We start from the raw sequence: 19,000 nt of genomic DNA, 5'->3' as shown, positions 1-19,000 counted from the left end.
CTGTGCACAGGTGCACATACCACACCACATGCAGATATCTGTTACATTTCTGCCATGCGGTATGTCTATGAGACACAGGGAGAAAAAAATCAAAACAACAAAAACAGAAAACCTTTCCATTTTATTTAAGGCCAAAATCATAAAATGACAAACCGTACAAAAATAAACTGCTTAAATAACACATGCTTAAACAGCATTGATGGTTTTGCTCATTTGAGGTCACAAGGGCTACATGGTGTGATTAGTATCACATTCAAAACAAATGAGACATGCTTATAAAAATAAAATGCAGTTACAAAACAAGTCTTTAAAGCATCCTACCCAAATTCTACAAATTTATTTCCCATTTCTGAGCTAACAATGATTTTAAAGTAGTGATGATTGCAATACAACTTTGCCAGTGTCCAATCACTGATGGTAACAATGAATACAGTACTACAGTTGCAGTACTCTGGAGTAAGATTTGTTCAGTGATCAAAATGTGCAAATAATTCTTCAGAAATTACAGTTAAATTTATCATGTACATTTTAATGTGTGTTGTTGTTATGGCCCATAGAGTTTTCACAGTTTCAACATCTGATACATAATTCAAACTCTATTACTACCCGATTTAAGATATAACAATAGCATAACACAGAGCGCTTCTTTTGTATGAGAAGCAAGCAAACCACACACAAAAAATAAAGTGCAGGTCAATTCAAAGCTAGTCCCCATTAAAACAAAAAAGGAAAGGTGCTTGCATAAGTTGTTAAGATATCTACTTGTTTAAAACTACATAATGCCTTAAGAGCAAACATATACATCTCAATAGTGACAAAGAGGCAACAAGCATAAAAGTGCAGACTGTGAGATTTGGCAGCATCTAGTGGTGATAGTAGAGATTGCAGACTACAAGTTGAAATAGTTCTTTAATTTTAGTAAACTTTACGAATAAAATAATCATTTATCCAGTCACTTATAGTTTGTTGTTTTCAATAGCTTTTTAAAAAGGGGTGCATGCTGAATAGTGGATAGTAATTTCAATACTTTTAGTTCTCACATTGATATAAAGGAATAATAAATTTTGGTGTAAAAATGGCTTAACCAGTAATCGACATGTTCTAAATCGACACTAAACCAGACCCAAAGATCTAATGTAATTTTCTGAATTGTAAGAGGGATGCATTGCTAGTAGTTTTGCATAAGATTGTTTTTATGCTACAAAATTGGCTGCATTATCTAGAAAACAAACCAATGGAGCTCAACAGTGGGCTCAACAGTGGGTTCATGTGGTTAAAACTTAGGTAGAGGCAGGTCAGAATGCTATAATAGAATTTGTATTTTAAATTTCTAAATGTAGATGTTCTGACCTGGTTTGCGGTTAACATCTGTAATTATGAGGTCTATCCACGTGAAACAAAATCTGAATCCAATCTTCAACAAATAACAACTGGGTTCAAAGCCTAAAACGTGAACACAACCTGTTGTCATGCATTTTTCCCATAGACATTTTTAACTGGGAGTTCCAAGGCTTGGTATAGGCTAATTGGCTATGGGGCTACTCATGACCATAACACTTTAATCTTATCTTAAAATCTTTAAATATTTCTGAAACATACATTTGCAGTATTTTCAAGTTTTATATACACATGTTAAAGTTATTCTATGTTATTTATGCAATTATTACGCATGTTCGCTTCAATGCAAAATTTTGGCCGGACGCTAAGCTACTCCTCGTTTTATGTGCGCTTTGATCCTGATCCTTGCAATTTGACTGATGCACACTCCGCGATCACAACTCTACTGAATCAGACAGTAGACAGTAGTAGCAAACCTCCATGACACATGTTTTATTTTATTCCATTGTGTGATAGTCATTGGCTATAGCCAGTTAGACTATATTGTGCTTTTGAATTCACTATATTTGAAATTTAGAACATATTGGGGAAATTAATGACCAATTTAATTTAGTATTTGAATCATGGTTGAGCTCCATTTTCTAAAATGTTTTTGGCACCTATGAGACCCCTATAGTTTTAGAGTACACCTTTAGTTTCACTTATGCTGCAGAGTTGATCGTTTCATCTGAATCTCTGGCACTGTCTTCGCTGAACGGTGACTGGACACTCAGGTCTGCAATCCCCGACTCCTGATCGCTGCCATTAGAGTTAAAACTTGAAGTCTGGTTTAAATCTTGTGGAGTAACTGGACTGCCCCCTTCTGGCCGTGGGCTGCTGGTGAGGAAACAGGAGGCGTAGTCCTGAGGGGTGTTGGCCAATTTTATGTCCGGAGTGAAGATCCATGCTGTTGGGCTTTTGTCAAAAACATTCATTGAGCCGGTCCACTTCTGTTCCTCCAGTTTTGAGATTTTCTGAGGGCCAAAATGTAAAATATTGTAAAAACAAACAAACAAAAAAACAAGTATAGTATGTTCATTCAAACATTCAGACTTTTCTGGGTGTGGATTCACTACCTTTTTGTCTCCATGAAGGTGTTATTGCTTTGCCTAGAATGTTTCACAGCATGGCATCGCCACCAGCTTGCCTCCATTATAGAGAGATAGATAATCTAAATGCAGCGGTGTCCAAATATATGCAAAGGGCTGATATATTAAAATACAGACGAAGCTGAAGGCTGATCTAGGGCCATAGACGGTGCCTAATACAGTGAATAACTGAAAATAAATAACTGTGCATTAATAGCAGGTTAGAATGAGCCACCAGACCTTTGTTCAAGCTTAGATCCTCAAAATAAAGCCAATTTGATATGAACTTTATCAAGACAGATTAAAAAAAAAAGTTAAGTAAAAAGCACTTCCTAAAAGTAGTATGGGCTAATTCACCTAGAAGCCTGAGCCACATTTGGCCCATGGGCCAGTTTGATCATGCCTGCCTTAATTCCATACCATGAATGTGTGCATGGTCCCTTGAAGTGCTTTGAGCACCTTAAAGGTAGAAAAGTGTTCTATAAATGTTTATTTTTTTATGTGGACTTGCACCTGTTTGTGAGAGGCCAGCTGCTCCTCCAGTTGCTCCGTCTCTTCTTTGATTGTCCTGAGACAGTCCTCCACCGACTGACGAGGATGAACCCCACGCTCAAAACGATTGTAAAGGCCCCTCCAAAACCTGCAAAGTGTACAATTTTGATGTCTTTCATAAGCAAGCTACTAAAATCAGTGTGGATTGGGATTTAAAAAAAAAAAAAAAAAAAAAAAAAAAAATCACAAATGTATTTTTTTCTTTTGTAGGTCTTAATAGTGCTTGACTTACTTGAAGCAGTAGGGAGCAGTAGAGGGCCGGAGTACCCCCTGAGTTTGGCTGTGGTTGGGTCTGTACAGAGGGTTAATGAAGTCTGCTCTGTTTGTCCACAGGTAACTCCACAGGGAGTGAGTCCTCTTCTGAATTCTGTCAAATTACAAAAGTTAAATATTGTTAGCCTCCTGCATAATTGATAATAATACAGAAGCAACAGCGTCTCGAGAGTGCAGATGCGAAGAATGGCGAAGAATCTACACTGAAAAGCACTGGCCATGTATGCCTTCACCTGGTGGCCTAAAACTTAAATTCTGCTGTTGGTGGCTAATGTTTTTTTGTTCATTTTTTAGCTTTAGCAAGAGCTACTTATAGGAAAAATAGGTACATTGTTGTTATTTCACAAAAAAAAAAAAAAAAAAAAAAAAAAAAAGAACACACTATAACAGACTTTGACCTTTTTTAATCAAAACAGATTTATCCAGACTAACTTTGAACACTCTTAACACCTTTAACATGTTTTGCCTGCTTTTTTTTGCTGCTGTTGATTTATTGTGTTTGTTTGATTTTATTTGAAAGCAGTTTGGCTGATTATTCTTTATAAATGAACATTCACTGATAGATTGTTTGAGAAAAGTCATGCTAGGTCAAATCAGATATTTTCTCCAGTCTCACCCCAGCTCCTCTCTCTCCTTCTGGTTGTTGCAGATGAAGTTTCCAAACTGACAGGAGTAGATGTGGTGGTGGATCATGATGAGGAACCTCTCATTGAACTCAAAGGCACAAGGAAACTGCTCCATCAGCTGCCACACGCACTCAAGGAACTGGTCAATGATCGGAGACACTTCCTTTGGGTCTCCATCGATGTGATTACATCTGAGAAATACATATATACAGTCAGGTATAAGACTAGGGTTATTGTAAAGGTAGTTTTTTTTATTTTAATAGATCATTTTTTTAGACCATGGTTTAGTTTGTTTTCATACCTGAAAGTTTCTGCAGCTTTGAAAACAAACTAAACCTTGGTCTGAAAAAGAATCCATTAAAATAAATGAGAAGAGCAGATGAACCTCATTGGTAAATCAGGGTATGTGAAGATAGAATTTGTCAAACCTGTGAGAAAACTTGTGACCAAAGGAAATCCAGTCTTTTTCAATAAGAACCTGGAAAATACAACAATGTTAAAAATGTATTGTAGTAATACTTAATACTACACTTATAGCCTCACTAGAGACAAGACAATACAAAAAGGGCAACAGTGGCTCATGTGTAAAGGGAGAAGGGTTGGTAATTGAATATTTATTTATTTATTTATTTGAGACAGGGACAGCGCACAATTTTCGCATTAACCGTGACAGGAGAGATGCATTGTACATCAGGTTGTAGCATCAGTGCTAATTTCCACCTGTCGTCCCTGGACAGGTTAATTGATTGATTGTATTTAATTGACCTTTGACTATCAACTGTTCTGGAGACCTGTAGCATGTTTTGGGTTGATGGGGGAAACCGGAGCACCCGGACGAAACCCATCCAGACACGGGGAGAAACATGCAAACTCCACACAGAAAGGCCCTGGGCGACCTGGGGATCGAACCCAGAACCTTCTTGCTGTGAGGCATGAGTGCTAGCCACTCAGCCACCGTGCCGCCGAATATTAGCTCTGACAAGTGCATTTTGTCATTGTCCTTGGGCAAGACACTTCACATACCTTGCCTGTGTGAATATGGGTTGTTATGAGTGACTGTGGTGAAGGGACCAAAGGAAAGAATGACGTCTTATGTCTGTCAGTCCCAGGGCAGTTGTGGCTACAAAGGCAGCCTAGTGTGGGGACTGAAGAAATAAAGGTCCACACACAGTAGTACTTTGAGAACAAGCAAATTATAATTATTTATTTTAAGGCATTTCATATTAATTAACGTTACTGTAAAAATGTCAGAATTATGTGTAATCCCATTATCTTTGTTAATTTTCTGTCCAAGGGTATAATAAACAACTACTTTCATTTTGTTTCCAGTATTTAATGCAAAAGTAATTTCAATTCCTCCATAAAAAAATGCTACAAAAATTCTTTGTAAATGTCTAAATGTACAAAACACATACAAAAGGTATATATCAATTATATTTGATTGTGACATTATTCTTCAACTTGTACCAACTACAGTACATTATGTAATAAGAATACACTGTATATGAACTTGCTATAACATCAGCACTGTTACATAACTACATTTAATATGGATTTTATTTGGATTTAGTGAATCAAAGATAACATACATTTAATATTAAAGTTGCCGCTGTGCTCTGTGTGGGACCACTCTTCTGAGACAATGGGTGGTAGCCCACCTGGAGGCCTGTCTTTCTACTACAGCCGTATCCCATCAAGGCTCAAAGGGATTTTAGGTTAAACTTTGACAAAATCTGTTCAAATAAACTGAGTCTGAGTGAAGCACAGGGGACTATGGGGTAAATCCTGGGAGTGGATACTGTACCACGAGGGGCCGGGTCAGAGAGGGCGACTTCATAGTAAAATCTTGAGGTAGTTCTCATGTCTGTAGTGGCTTAGAGGACAGAGCAGTTTTCCAGAAGTCTTCAACTAGAGCATACTTTTACGGTGTCACTGGGCAAGACACTATACCCCCCTTCCTATGTATAAATTGGTTGAGTGCCTGGTCCTAGTTGGAGACAGTGGTGCTGATTTGCTACACAATATGTTGCAAGTGAATCAAAATCACAATGTGAGTTGGTACAATTATCAAATCACAAAGGCTGAAATTATTTAGCTAAGAAAATTTACAAAATATAATGTCTTTGTACAGAAGTATCTTGTCATACCTGTACTTAAGACCTCTACAAGATACATACAATGTTATGAAATATTCTATTAGTGTATCAAATCAAATCAAATCACAATTGCAATATTGCAGCTGTGGCTTGAAAAGTAGTTAACCATGATGAATGGATCAATGTACAAATACACCAACAGAATAAGGCTAATAAATTGTAATAAGACATCAAGTATGTGTGCAAGGCTTCAGTCATCCAGGTGGGATTCATCTCAAAGGAGAAATTCAATTCTGTCAACTGATTGAATTTTTTGATTGAATATCATTCGCAGTTCATCCAAGCTGCATCTTCAGCTTCTGGAGTAATTCAAGTCTTATTATGCGAATATGACTTCCACATTCAATAGACCAAGCTAACAGGAACTGTAAACAAGTAGGGTGTTAGTTTCAAAGGTTTCAGTGTAGTTAGCTGCTCCCTTCAGGCAGATATAAGGAAGTGTCCACCGGCTCACGCAAACACACACGGACCAGAACTGAAGAAGCACCTTGGATGAGCTGCAAAAGGTATTTGTTCAAAAAACATTGGTCCAGTTGACAAAATTGAATTTCTCCTTTGCGGAAGACATCAAATTAACTTTATCACAATTTTTATTTACAGACATGGACAAAATTGTTGGTACCCCTCTGGCAATGAAAGAAAAATCAACAATAATCACTGAAATGACGTGAAACTGAAAGAAGCAATAATAAATAAAAATTTACTGAAAATTGTCCAACAAAAATCAAACATTGTTTTTCACCTGTGGTTCAACAGAATTATTAGAAAAAAAAAAAAAATGAAACTGGCCTGGACAAAATGATGGTACCCTTAACTTAATATTTTGTTGCACAACCTGTTGAGACAAACTCTGCAAACAAATGATTTAAGTCACTGTCAATGACACTTCTGCACTGGTCAACTGGTATTTTGACCCACTTCTCATGAGCAAACTGCTCTAGTTGTCTCAGGTTTGAAGGGTTCCTTCTCCAGACAGCATCTTTCAGCTCATTTCACAGATGTTAAATAGAATTGAGATCTGGGCTCATAGCCTGCGACAGAACAGTCCAATGTTTTGTTCTTGGCCATTTTTGGGTGTTTTTAGCTGTGTGTTTTGAGTTATTGTACTGTTGGAAGTCCCATGGCCTATGACTGAGACCAACTTTCGGACACTAGTCAGCACATTTTATTCCAAAATACCTTAACAGTTTGGAGATTCCGTTGTATTTTGCACAGATTCAAGACACCATGTGCCAGATGTAGCAAAACAGCCCCAGAATATGACCAAGCCTCCTCCGTGCTTCACAGTAGGGACAGTGTTCTTTTCTTTGTGTGATTCATTTTTTCGTCTGTGAACATAGAGCTGATGTGTCTTGCCAAAGAGCTCTAGTATTGTCTCATCTGTCCAAAGGACATTCTCCCAGGACATTCTATGCATTGTGACAAATTCCAGTATCACTTTTTTAGGATTTGCTCTCAGCAGTGGTGTCCTCACATGAAATCCACTTTGGCTCAAACAGTGACGGATGGAGTGATCTGACACTGATGTACCTTGCCCTTCAAGTTCACATTTAATTTGTTTGGAGGTTGTTCTGGGCTCTTTGGTTCCATTTGTGTGATCCATCTCTTCAATTTGTCAGCAATTTTCCTCTTGCAGCCAGGACCAGGGAGGTTGGCTACAGTCCTGTGGACCTTAAACTTCTGAATAACATGTGTAACTGTAATCACAGGAACATCAAACTGCTTGGAGATGGTCTTATTGTCTTTATATTTAACCTGCTTGTCTATTATTTTCTCTCTAGTCTCCTGACACAGTTCTCTTCTTCTCTTTCTCTGGTTCATGTTCAGTGTTGTCTCCATCATGTCTCCAAACAGAACAATGACACATGTCTCCCTTTAAACAGGCAGAGTGACTGAGGACAAGTTTGAAGACACCTGTGATGCAGATTAGAGACACACCTAAGTTTAACATGTCCCTATTGTTCAGTTACTTACAATCTTTTCTAGGGGTACCATCATTTTTGTCCAGGCCAGTTTCATTAGTTTGTTTTTTTAAATAATTCTGCTGAACAACAAATCAAAAACAGTGTCTGATTTTCATTGGTTATTTGTCAGGATTTTTTTAATTTATTATTGCTTTTTTCAGTTTCAAGTTATTTCAGTGACCATTGTTGATTTTTCTTTCCTTACCAGAGGGGTACCAACAATTTTGTCCATGACTGTATATCCTTCAAATGGCTAACATGAAGAATTAATTACTTATAAATATTGGTTATCCTCTCACATAGCTATCACATTTGCAGTGTGTTCAAATGTTCTCACCATGAATCCCTTGAGGGTCCTGTAGTGTGGGTCCAGCAGCACCGAGGAGACTGAACAAACCTGAGATGTTCTGTCCCATCCGTCAGAACAGTGCACGAGGACGCTCACACCCTCCTCTGACACAGCCTGGGGACAGTAAATAACATGCAGGGTTATAGGTATACATATGACACAGCATGTTAAACATCAATATCTCAAACTAACTGAATTAACTAACTTTAATATATTTTATTAAATGACATTGACATTTTATGGAATTTTGAAGACTTTTCACCATTCAAAAAATATACAGGAATATTTTGGTTTCAATTGTAATTTCCTACGGTAGCAGTGGTCATTTTTCATCATTCTAGGCAAGCAGGTGGCGTATCATTAACCAGAAAAGTTACACAGTGCACTTTCAATAAATCACAAGTCCAGTTCTTTTATTAGACAGCGTGATCCCTCCTCAGACTGACCTTAGCAATGAACACGGCAGCGTCGAGAACAGCTTTGATGTGTTTGAGCCATCCTGAGTTCTCGAGGCCCTCCAGGAAGTCCGACATAGAGGGGCTCCGCAGCTCACACACTGAAAACACAACACAGCTGTCTCTGTCACATACCTGTGTCACAATTCAAAGATTTAACTGCAGTTCATCTGATGATTGATTACTTACTAACTGGACAATGTTGACAATGTACACTGGTTAGGTCTTCTGTTGGTGGTCCAGATACATTTCAAATGGTGTAAAGTGAGTACACTGGGGCTGTAGTCAACTAAAGAAACTTGGTCGACTAAAGACATGTCCTACCACTCAATTAGTCAACAAAAAGAGTGTGTGGCACAACTCACTGCACTCACAAGACTACACCTGCACGGGAGAGAGTAAGAGATGGTTCATATGGCAGTAACATGTCAGATATGTACTTTGATGCAAGGCCATGTAGAGACTTGTACACAAGCAGAGCTGCTTTAAAGTCTACTCTCTGAGCCACAGGAGGCAGTGCAGAGACCTGAGCACAGGACTTATTCTCATACTTCCTGATTGGAGTAGGACCCAAGCAGCTGCGTTCCGGATGTAGTGCAGCTGTCTCATAGTGAGCAGGCTGTTATTGTAGTCTAACCTACTGGATGCATGGATAAAGTCTGCTTTAGACAGTATACCTTTGATTTTTGCTATGTTACTAAATGGTAAAAAGATGTTATTGATTTGATTTGGCTGTTAATTATTACCCTGAGATTTTTAGCCTGAGAGAAAGACTGGAGGTGACCACTCTCTTTGGCTGAAGTCACAGTCTTTGGCTCACAGAAACATAGTTACTTTGCCCTGGCCTATATTACACAAATGAACTCAGTGCTTTCTCTTAGGTGAACAGGTTCAGGTGCCCTTCTTGTCTGTGGTATTCAGTAATCCTCTGGGACGACGGGAGATTTGTACGATGGGAGGATGGTCTTCAAAATGTAATTACAATCTGGTTTCCTCTGTCTCCCAAATTTTACAGACGTCCCTTTGCTTCACCGGGGGGCACAAAGTTATCACAACTAAAATCCACACTACAACTTTTCAACGTAAATATTTCACAATTCTCACGCCCTCCTGTCTCTCTTTGGGGCATGAGAGGCCAGATTGTCCACTGCAGGAAACCAAAATAGACCAGAAATAAAGTCCAGATGGGATTTTCAAAGTCTTCCACACAGGACCCCTGTACAATACCCAGAACCTCTCCATGGATTAATTAAAGCCTGTCTGTATGAGGGCATATGAAAGCCACTGGGGAGTAGGGGTCCCACTAGGTTACACTGGAATCAGCTGAACTAAAGAAGGAACTATTTGTGCATATTTGGGCTATTTGTGTGTTCAATAAATATTGAAGTGTTGAAACATGTCTAATAATGATGGATGAACTGACCTTTATGTACACTCCCTTAAGGGGTTTAGTATTAGGTAATATAGTCTTTATGTAGTCACTGCTATTTATTTGTGCTTTTTATTGTCCTTTAAACTCATTTAATATTTAGTAATAATTGACCTGTTAAAAACTGGGACTAATGTTGCAAATTAGCCTTGGATGTAAACACCATCTGTTTCTGTTCCGATACCGATGCCGATATTTTAGATCTGAAATATCTGCCCTAGTATTGCTTGATATTGGATACGGGCACAGAGTCTAAAAATATTTATTTTCCTTTAAACACAAATTGCATATGATAAAAAAATATCCAAATGCGTTTGTAACTGTTATTTATCATTTAGAGTAACTACAGAACAGCTTGGCAAAATATTACAACATTGTCCAGTAAATTGCCTTATTACACAAAATTATACACCAAAATCCATCAAAATCAGCTGCAATATCTGATACCAGTATCATATTGGTGCATCCCTAGTTTGTTGTATCTACCCCTTTCAAATAAGCAGCATTTAAATACATAAATAAATAACATACATACAATATATACAGTTAAGACTCAGTTTGATCAAGGTTTAGTGCAAAAGTAGACTGTCCTGTTCTAGTCCTGGTTTAGTCCCAGTCCCCATTTTCATGAAAGGTTAAATATGACATGGGATCCTCTACATTTGACTCATACTGGGCGCCACAGTGCAGCACCCCTCTCCACATCTTGAGCTAGTCTTGGTCAGGTGTATCTGATTTTAGGATGATACCTATTGTCTTGGTTAAAGTTGGTTACATGAGTTTACTTTTGTAAATGAGTTAATATATTTTCTGCTATAGAGTATATTGTAATTCCAGCAGTTTAAAGCAAGACTGTAGCACTGCACGCTGTCTGCACCAAATAATACAGTGTCTTATTGGCCATAAAACTGCGTAAGCATCTTTACATTTGACTGTGCTTAAAGCAGTCTACTCCTGTTCTATTCCTCCGTGACATTTAAAAAATTATTTTTTCAGATTTGTACCTTTTCCTTAGTAACAAAATCAAAACCAAAATTTGAGTACTGTGACAGCCCTAATACAAATGTAACAATGCCTCACCTTCCAGCATCTTCTGTTGGCTGTTCCTCATGACGTGGATGTTCTCGATGCCCATGAACTGAAACTTGATGTTGGAGTAGTTGTCCTCGTTCTCGTAGCCTTTTCCTGCAGCTCTGTTGGCTATCGCATTCAGCTGGAAATAAAAAACAAAACACACACTTTGTCAACAGTAAAAGTAACAAGTTCAAGTTTCATCACTGCTTTTACAAATAAGCATGAGCTGGAGAGCAAAGGATACCAATCTGGGAGTGGCAAGATATTTTCAAATTATAATCTGAAAAAAAAAATAAATAAAAAAGAATGACAATGTATTTAATCAGTTATTTTATATGAAACTCTATATTTTTGTCAAATTAGGTCACATGACACAATTTACAAATTATTAAAATTTTGATGATTTTAATTACTGCTAAAAATGACTATTGCTTCAATGTTATTCTGCAGTAGGAAGTTGTGAGACTTTGGTTATTTTTGTGGGTCCCATCCTGAAAAGTTTGGAAGGAAACCCCATCCACTTGTCAGTCATGCCCATCTGAATTTAACAGTGACCAGACTCACATCTTCATAAAGTATAGGAGAAGTCTATACTCTGGATCCCAGGAAACTAATAAAGAAATCACAGCCCACTCTACACTACACGACCTTACTTCCAAATATCTGAAGGTTTCTGCACTACACATTTTACACATTACCATATATCTTCAAATTGTGCAATACACCCTACAGGCATTTACTATGAACAGCTGCCCAAGCACAGAACCCTGCAGCTGCACCCACAGAACTGTCCATGTGTTTGTGTGGACAGTTCTGACGGAGGACTCACTTTGGGCCTGGTGTCCACCACATACAGGACCTCACTGCGGGGATTGGACCTCAGCACTGCCCCCAACATCTGCTCGTCCTCCAGGCACCGAGCACTGAAGCCGGACAGGGGCTGGGAGCTCCTGCACACAGCTGCCTGAGGGGAAAAGGAAAGTTTTTTGTGATAGTGTGCTATAGTGTGTTAATTTGACTTTCCACGGCTCTGTAATTGGTGTAACTAAAATCTGAAGAAATCAATGGAAAATAAGTTCTATACCAGCTTTATCACAGTCTAATACTAGGTGTACACTGCATGATTTTGGCTGTCTGTGGTGAAAGATTTCTGACTGTGGAAAAAATCTTGAGTTGTAGCTAAAAATCATGGGTCCTAGGTATTAAAACTAGGTGTCAAAAAAAACATCTCTCTCTGTTTCCCTCTCATTTTCTAACTTTCACAAACTAGTGAAAATACTGCTAGTATGTAACACTATACTCAGCAAACCTGTACAGTTACGGAGCCTGGAGTCTAAAATGTGCTCTGATAAACTTTGGTCATAGCCACAGCTGATCGTGAACACTGTCGCTGCGTGTCTGCGTGTTGTTACATGATTTAAATTATTCATGTTATGCAGTGTGTCATCCAACAATCTTACAAGATGGAAAAAAAATGTGCAGTGGACACCAGACTTAAACCTGGACTAAACCAAAACTAAAGCAAAGACAGGACTTCAGAGGTGAAATAAGTAAATGAATACCGTATAGGATAAATACTAATAATACTAATACTAATAAATACATTCTGCAGAGGAATGACATAGTTCGTAATTGTGTAATATATTAAGGGTTTAAAGTACTGCATAGTTTCTACGGGTGGCAAGTGTTATTAAATAAAGTTTTTAATGTGGTGACAATAATAATGAGAAATGAATCAACATCAATTAGCAAGTGGAAAATATTTTGCAAGGATTCATATGATACAACAGTATTCTAGGGTGATGTGCAGTTGGCTGAAGTTTTGTCCAAATTCACAAAAGTTCCCATAACATTTCTGCATAACATTTTCTGCCCCCTTGATTTTTAATTTACCACCAAGAAGAATCAAAAATGCCAGATTTGTTTTATGCTTGTAAATTATTTGGCATCAGCTCCGGCCTCCCCAGCAACAGCATTTTTTGTGAAAGTGTTGGTTTGAATCTTAAGCATTTGAACAACAGCCTGGTATGAAAATGAGCTCTCTGTATTTTCTATAAGGCCAAACTCAGACAGAGCTGTGCCATCAGGTTCGTTTATTTCAGTAATGCATGGGGAATGAAGGAGCAAACTCTTGACTCAGATGAACAGAGTTTAATGCTTTCATTTTTTCCTTCCTTTTTTCCATGTACATAGCCATATTTACAAGCCCACATACCCACCTGAACTATCAAAGATAACACTGTGGACAAGTTTGTGTTCTTAGCAGTTTGAACAGTGAAACTATGAATGTTCTTGAATTGTGTGCACATTTATACTGATACTTTGCAGCTTTGTCATCAACAGTCCCTGGGGGTGTGATGCAAACTGTAAGATCTGCTCTGTCTAAAGCTCTGTCACTCAAGTTAGGCTTTAATCTGATCTTTATTTTAACACAATCTGACCATAGAGAGCAGACTTGGTTGGAACTACAACGGGTGAGCTGTCAAATTTTTCTTTGAGTAATTATCCAAAAACGTTTCATGTAGTTATTGCTAATGTGTGCATTGTGTCACCATGGTAACTGCTGAAAGTCCCATGAACAGAAACTATAGAAATACACCCCCAGCATGATGTCACTGTAATGTATCAATAGTTAACTTATACCCCTCAAACATAAACACATTACAATCCCCCACTGACTCACATGGTTGTCCTGGTTATAGAAGGACAGAGTGGGGAATCGTCCTCTGCTTCTGAACTTGGAGCTGCCCACGATGACAGGAAGTGTGGCTGACTCAGGGACGAAGACCTCAGAGGGGTACGTGTCACTCACCTTTAAATGAAAAAAATACAGTCAATAGTGTGTATAATGGTGAAAAATATTCTGTACCATATTTTCCGGGCTATTAGACTCGCTCTTAAGCCTCCAACTCCATCAAAAAACGACTGCGTGCCCTGCAATCCAGAGCGCCCTATACAATCCACTCGGGTGTCTCAGCACGACTTCAGTAAACTACAAAGCCGCACCACCCACAGCTCACGCAAACACACACGGAGCAGACAGCGACCGCGCGGCAACAAACACCCGCAGCCACACTCATCACTCTGCGCGGATGAGGAACGGAATGAAGGAACGAACCGAAAAAGCGAGTGCAATGTGCCACTCTGAGCCACAACTGAACAACTGAGTCACTGCGAACACGCCAACAATCCAGCGGTCCCAGACAGCACCCTCCCTACAACTGAACAAAGCCGAGAGTCACCGTGAACGTGCCAAACAAAGTCTGACTGAGCCATCTAACTGTTGTGTTTCTTTTAAAGCCCGGTGCGGTTTATTTGTGAAAAAAGTTCTATGACAGTGCGTCTTATAATCCAGAGCGCCTAATAGACCGGAAAATACGGTACTTGTACTTGCTTGTATAGGGGGTGCATATGAGTACAAATGAATATGAACATAGTGACTGTATTGTCATAAGATATACAGACCACATGAAAGAAAGATAATAGATTTGATACTGTATTGTGATATTTCAGAGTGTTAAAATTAAATATTTATCAGTAGTGAGTGATATAGCAAATTAAATAGTTTGGGGTCTCAGAATTTTAATTAATACAGTTACCAGTCTAACCACTAATGGCTTAGGGGTGTGATTTAGGCTCAAATATACTATAAAAATTTAACATGATAATAACTTAAATCATCATCATCTGGGTATAAAGAATGTGATGTTTTCCTTTCCTTTCCATATATGAATAAAAACTGCCCGTTATTGTCCCCTCCTGACCTTGTAGTGCTCATTAGCAGAGGTCAGCTTCCAGTGGGCGTTTGGGAGCCCCATTCTCTTGTATTCAGAAGCGAGGTCCAAAAAGTCCCACTCTCTCTGCCTCTCCTCTTCAGCCACATTTGGTTTGTAGGCGAAACAGTACAGCTCCTCATACGACTCTGAAACACACAACAAGTTTGAAATATACAGATTTTGTAGAATAATTTTAGTGACATATCATATATCAGTATAATCATCAGTATCAGTCAGTTAAGTTCGCATAAATGTTGTTATGTATTGGTAAGGTGTAACTTTTCTAGTGGAGGGTCTGTCATGATTTTTTTTTTCCATGAAGATTTGCTTTGCCTGAATTGTTCCACTGAAGGATTAAACTTGAAACTTTTCCAGGTGCTTTCATTGATTAAAAAACCTGAGCAAGGTCGCCTCTCTACAGATCAAATGTGTAACTTGTCTTGGTGGTATAACTTTTTTGTCTCCATGGAGATACATATGTTTAATGCTATACTGGAGCATCTTGGACCAAGTAATAACAGCTCCATGAGCATGAGGAGGTAATGGACCTTCCACGAGAGAAGTTACACAGTGCACCTTTAAGTAAGTATTGTTTTTTATTATTCTGTGAGACCTGCAGATAAGGCTGAGGGGTTATTTTAAACAAGGTCATAGATAGTTTGAGCAAACAAAAATATACAAAGAAAAATAGTGAGAAAAAAAAAACTGACTCAATTGTTTCTATTGAACACAATTCAGGACAAAGTTGTATCAAAAGCACTACATTTGAAGCTTTATCTCAAAATCTGAGAGAAATATTTTTACTTTATATTCTTTAGGTTATTTTCAAATGATGTGACGTGACCTTTACTTTTACTTAAGTAACAAAATTTAATACTTCTTCCACCGCTGATATCCGTGTAAGGAAAAATTTGATCTCCAGGTGAAACAAATTTAGAGTTACAAATGACTTATTAATTATTACTGACCATAATCTTGGAGGGAAATGGCCAACCTTATACACCAATTCCAAATAAAGAGGTGAAACTATAGGCTATAGTTATTATTTATTTAATTCTTACTGGCTCAACACAAAGATTAAATGATTTAGATAATATGCTATCTATTTTTATTATTCTTTAAAAGTGCTTTGTGTAACTTTTCTGGTGGAGGGTCCATCAAATAGTTTTCTCCATGGAGATGTTATTGCTTTGTCTGGAATATTTCAGTATAGTATTAATTTTTTCTATGATCATGGAGACCAAACCAGATCAAGTTACAGGTCAGATCTGTGGAGCTAATGTCATGCTGTGGATCATTCCAAGCAGAGCAATGATATATCCATAGAATCAAGCAGGTGAGGGCCCCCCAACCAAAAATGTACATAGTGCACCTTTAAATATGTTTATTTTAAGTTAAATCTGAGTCAAGCATTTGTGTTATTACCACAGTCTGAGTGTAATACCTCCATGTGTTTGGTGATTACAGCAATAAGAAAAGGGTTTTTACCAGTGTTTTTATAAATACACTAGAAATTTTCTGGTTTTATTCACACATAAGCCTTCCCTGTATATTCCCTGTAATTTACCTGTGAAATTGACAGGTAAAAAATACAGTGATATCAAAATGAAGGTAAATAGTGTTTTTGTTTTTCCATGGGATGATGCAGAAAAGAAGGAGTCACTGTCACTTAACATTTCTGGGATTATCTGCATACTTGAATGTATTTGTTTAATTGTCATGGTTACTCAGGTGTGTACAGTGTTTTACCTGGTTGGGAGAGGCGTTGTAGAGACAAGAGGATGTCCTGACAGTCCTGCTCCTCTGGGATCACAAACTGTAAGAGCTGAAAGTTTTTACAGTGAACCATCAAAGACACGCCAGAAGAAGAGGAGGAAGAAGACAAAGAGGACGAGGAGGACGAGGAGGAGGAAGAGGAGGAAGAAGAGGAGGGGAGCTTCTCTACAATGGACACCAGACTGTGGAGCACCTGCACAGAGGAGACAAAAACATAACATTGAATTCGTGTACACTGTAATAATTGAGACACACTTATTCAACCTCTGAACATACATGTATCCGCCACCTGCTTTTCTATTGCCTGGGATCCAGAATACACACTAATCCAATACTTTATGAAAATGTGAGTTTTGAGACTGTCCTTGAGTTCAGGCAGGCATGAATGACAGATGATATCAAAACAAATTTGACTGCTTACGAGGAAAAGAGAAAGGGAAAAAATAACATGAGCAAAGCACCAAACTGTGTTAAGCTAAGGTGAGGGAAATTACATTTGATAGGTGATAGGTGAACAATGAGATTCTTTATTTCACATGCGTCACTGAAATAAACAAATCTGACTGCAGAATCATGGTTATAGCCAGAGAGTGACAGAGTGTGTGGGGACCAGACTGATATCCATCTGTTTAAAAAATACAGAGATATCATTCTGGACTGGCCAGGCTAGCATGTCTCCATTATTGGTATGGAATGATCCACAGTATCACATGAAACGTATCTATAGAGACAAGAAGATGAGTCCACCAGGCCCAATTACTGCTGCCTGCAATACAATTTCAAAACCTGCCATGAAATGCAGATTCATGCAAGCTAGATAAGTGTAATGCCATAGTGTGGAGTGGCAAACCTTTACAAGTTACACAATACACGTTTAATATTAGGTGTGTGTGCATTATTACATTATTATTTCTATGATGACACTCCCATCTAGATTTTTTGCCTTGACCGGTTGTGCCGCTTACCCAGGTTTCATTGCGCACGCCGTCCTCGCTCTCCACGAAGATGGTGTGCGTGGCGGTCAGATACAGGGTCCCCACGCGGCTCTTTCGGGCGGACACGCGATCGAGCAGCTTCACGTGCTCTACCTGAGAATGAACACGTCAAATGTCACCGCTGAATTTGTTAATAAATGAACACAGCTTAAATGACACTGTGCGTGCAGTGCGTAAGAGCGTACTGCCAGCGTGGCGCCTAATCGCATGAAGTTAAAGTAAAAATATTCTAGTTTTATTAAAAGGTTATTATAAAAGATGAGCTGGACACATGACAAAATCGTATCCTACTTTGCAGTAACATTATAACAGAAAATATTACCAAATACTGCACAAGTTACCACGCATCTTTCAATGGTAAAGCTTTTAAAATGACATACTTGGGAAATCTGTGTAATGATAATTGACCATACGTTTGGAGTGACAAGGCAAGTGCGGAAATCACGGCTTTTTTACCTTTGGTAGCCGGATATGCTCCATCTACAGCGGTGCAAAATACCGCAGTTTTAGCGGCAGATGAGGCTAAAACAGGACCACACGATGTGACATAAAGGAGCGGTCATTTAAGACGTAACGCGGTGGATTTGGGGTGAAATTGTCCGCTCCGTGCTGCAATCTCAGGTAAACTCAGCCATGATGCTCCTGCGCCGCTTTAAGAGCAGATGTGGAGGCGCGGTCCTAAAGCCCGCTAAGTACAAGACCAGGAGGAAGAGGTAAGAAAGAAAAGAAATAAGTTGACTAAATTTAACGTCCCATATCACACAAAATGTATTTTTGTGAGCTTTAAGCCATGTTGTACTATACTATTCATCAAAATATACCTGGAGTTGTGTTTTGTTTCATTCACACATGTTTGAATAACACTGTCAGTCTTTTTATGTTTCCAAAACTCAGAATGCTCCTTGTGATGACATGAAATTATCCAAATGATTCTAGTGAAGGTATATGGAGTTTAAAAACACAGTGAAGCTCTTCCTGTGTTACCGCATGACATCATAAGGTGGGACAGAGCGTTTTCAGTTTGAGAGAAGAACGCAGGCTAAATTTGCAGGGTTTGTGTTAAACATGTGCGAATGAAACAAAACACAATTTCAGCTATGTTTGTGATGA

General features: G+C 38.5%; 1 protein-coding gene across 1 annotated transcript; it reads right to left on the bottom strand.

The window, feature by feature from the left end:
- Positions 1-102: 102 nt before the first annotated feature.
- On the bottom strand, positions 103-18,528 carry mtmr7a (myotubularin related protein 7a). Its single transcript, XM_055159330.1, has 14 exons — positions 18,347-18,528; positions 17,861-17,983; positions 16,869-17,088; positions 15,108-15,265; positions 14,027-14,155; positions 12,173-12,307; positions 11,350-11,482; positions 8,832-8,941; positions 8,374-8,499; positions 4,345-4,394; positions 3,907-4,107; positions 3,250-3,384; positions 2,979-3,105; positions 103-2,351 (listed from the first exon to the last, which is right to left on the bottom strand). The coding sequence occupies exons 1-14, from the start codon at positions 18,368-18,370 to the stop codon at positions 2,040-2,042; spliced, it is 1,983 nt and encodes a 660-aa protein (XP_055015305.1). The 5' UTR covers positions 18,371-18,528; the 3' UTR covers positions 103-2,039.
- Between the last annotated feature and the right edge of the window lie 472 nt (positions 18,529-19,000).

This window comes from Boleophthalmus pectinirostris, unplaced genomic scaffold (assembly GCF_026225935.1).
Source record: "Boleophthalmus pectinirostris isolate CB_2022bp ecotype Guang Dong unplaced genomic scaffold, ASM2622593v1 HiC_scaffold_23, whole genome shotgun sequence".
Classification (NCBI taxonomy): domain Eukaryota; kingdom Metazoa; phylum Chordata; class Actinopteri; order Gobiiformes; family Gobiidae; genus Boleophthalmus; species Boleophthalmus pectinirostris.
This window is presented reverse-complemented; position numbering and strand designations above follow the sequence as displayed.

Excerpts from the sequence above, each read along its gene's own strand:
- mtmr7a (XM_055159330.1), bottom strand. The coding sequence starts at position 18,370 with ATGGAGCATATCCGGCTACCAAAG. Across the intron at positions 12,308-14,026 it reads TCTATAACCAGGACAACCAT|GCAGCTGTGTGCAGGAGCTC; the intron begins GTGAGTCAGTGG and ends TTTTCCCCTCAG. Across the intron at positions 11,483-12,172 it reads TGGTGGACACCAGGCCCAAA|CTGAATGCGATAGCCAACAG; the intron begins GTGAGTCCTCCG and ends TTTTATTTCCAG.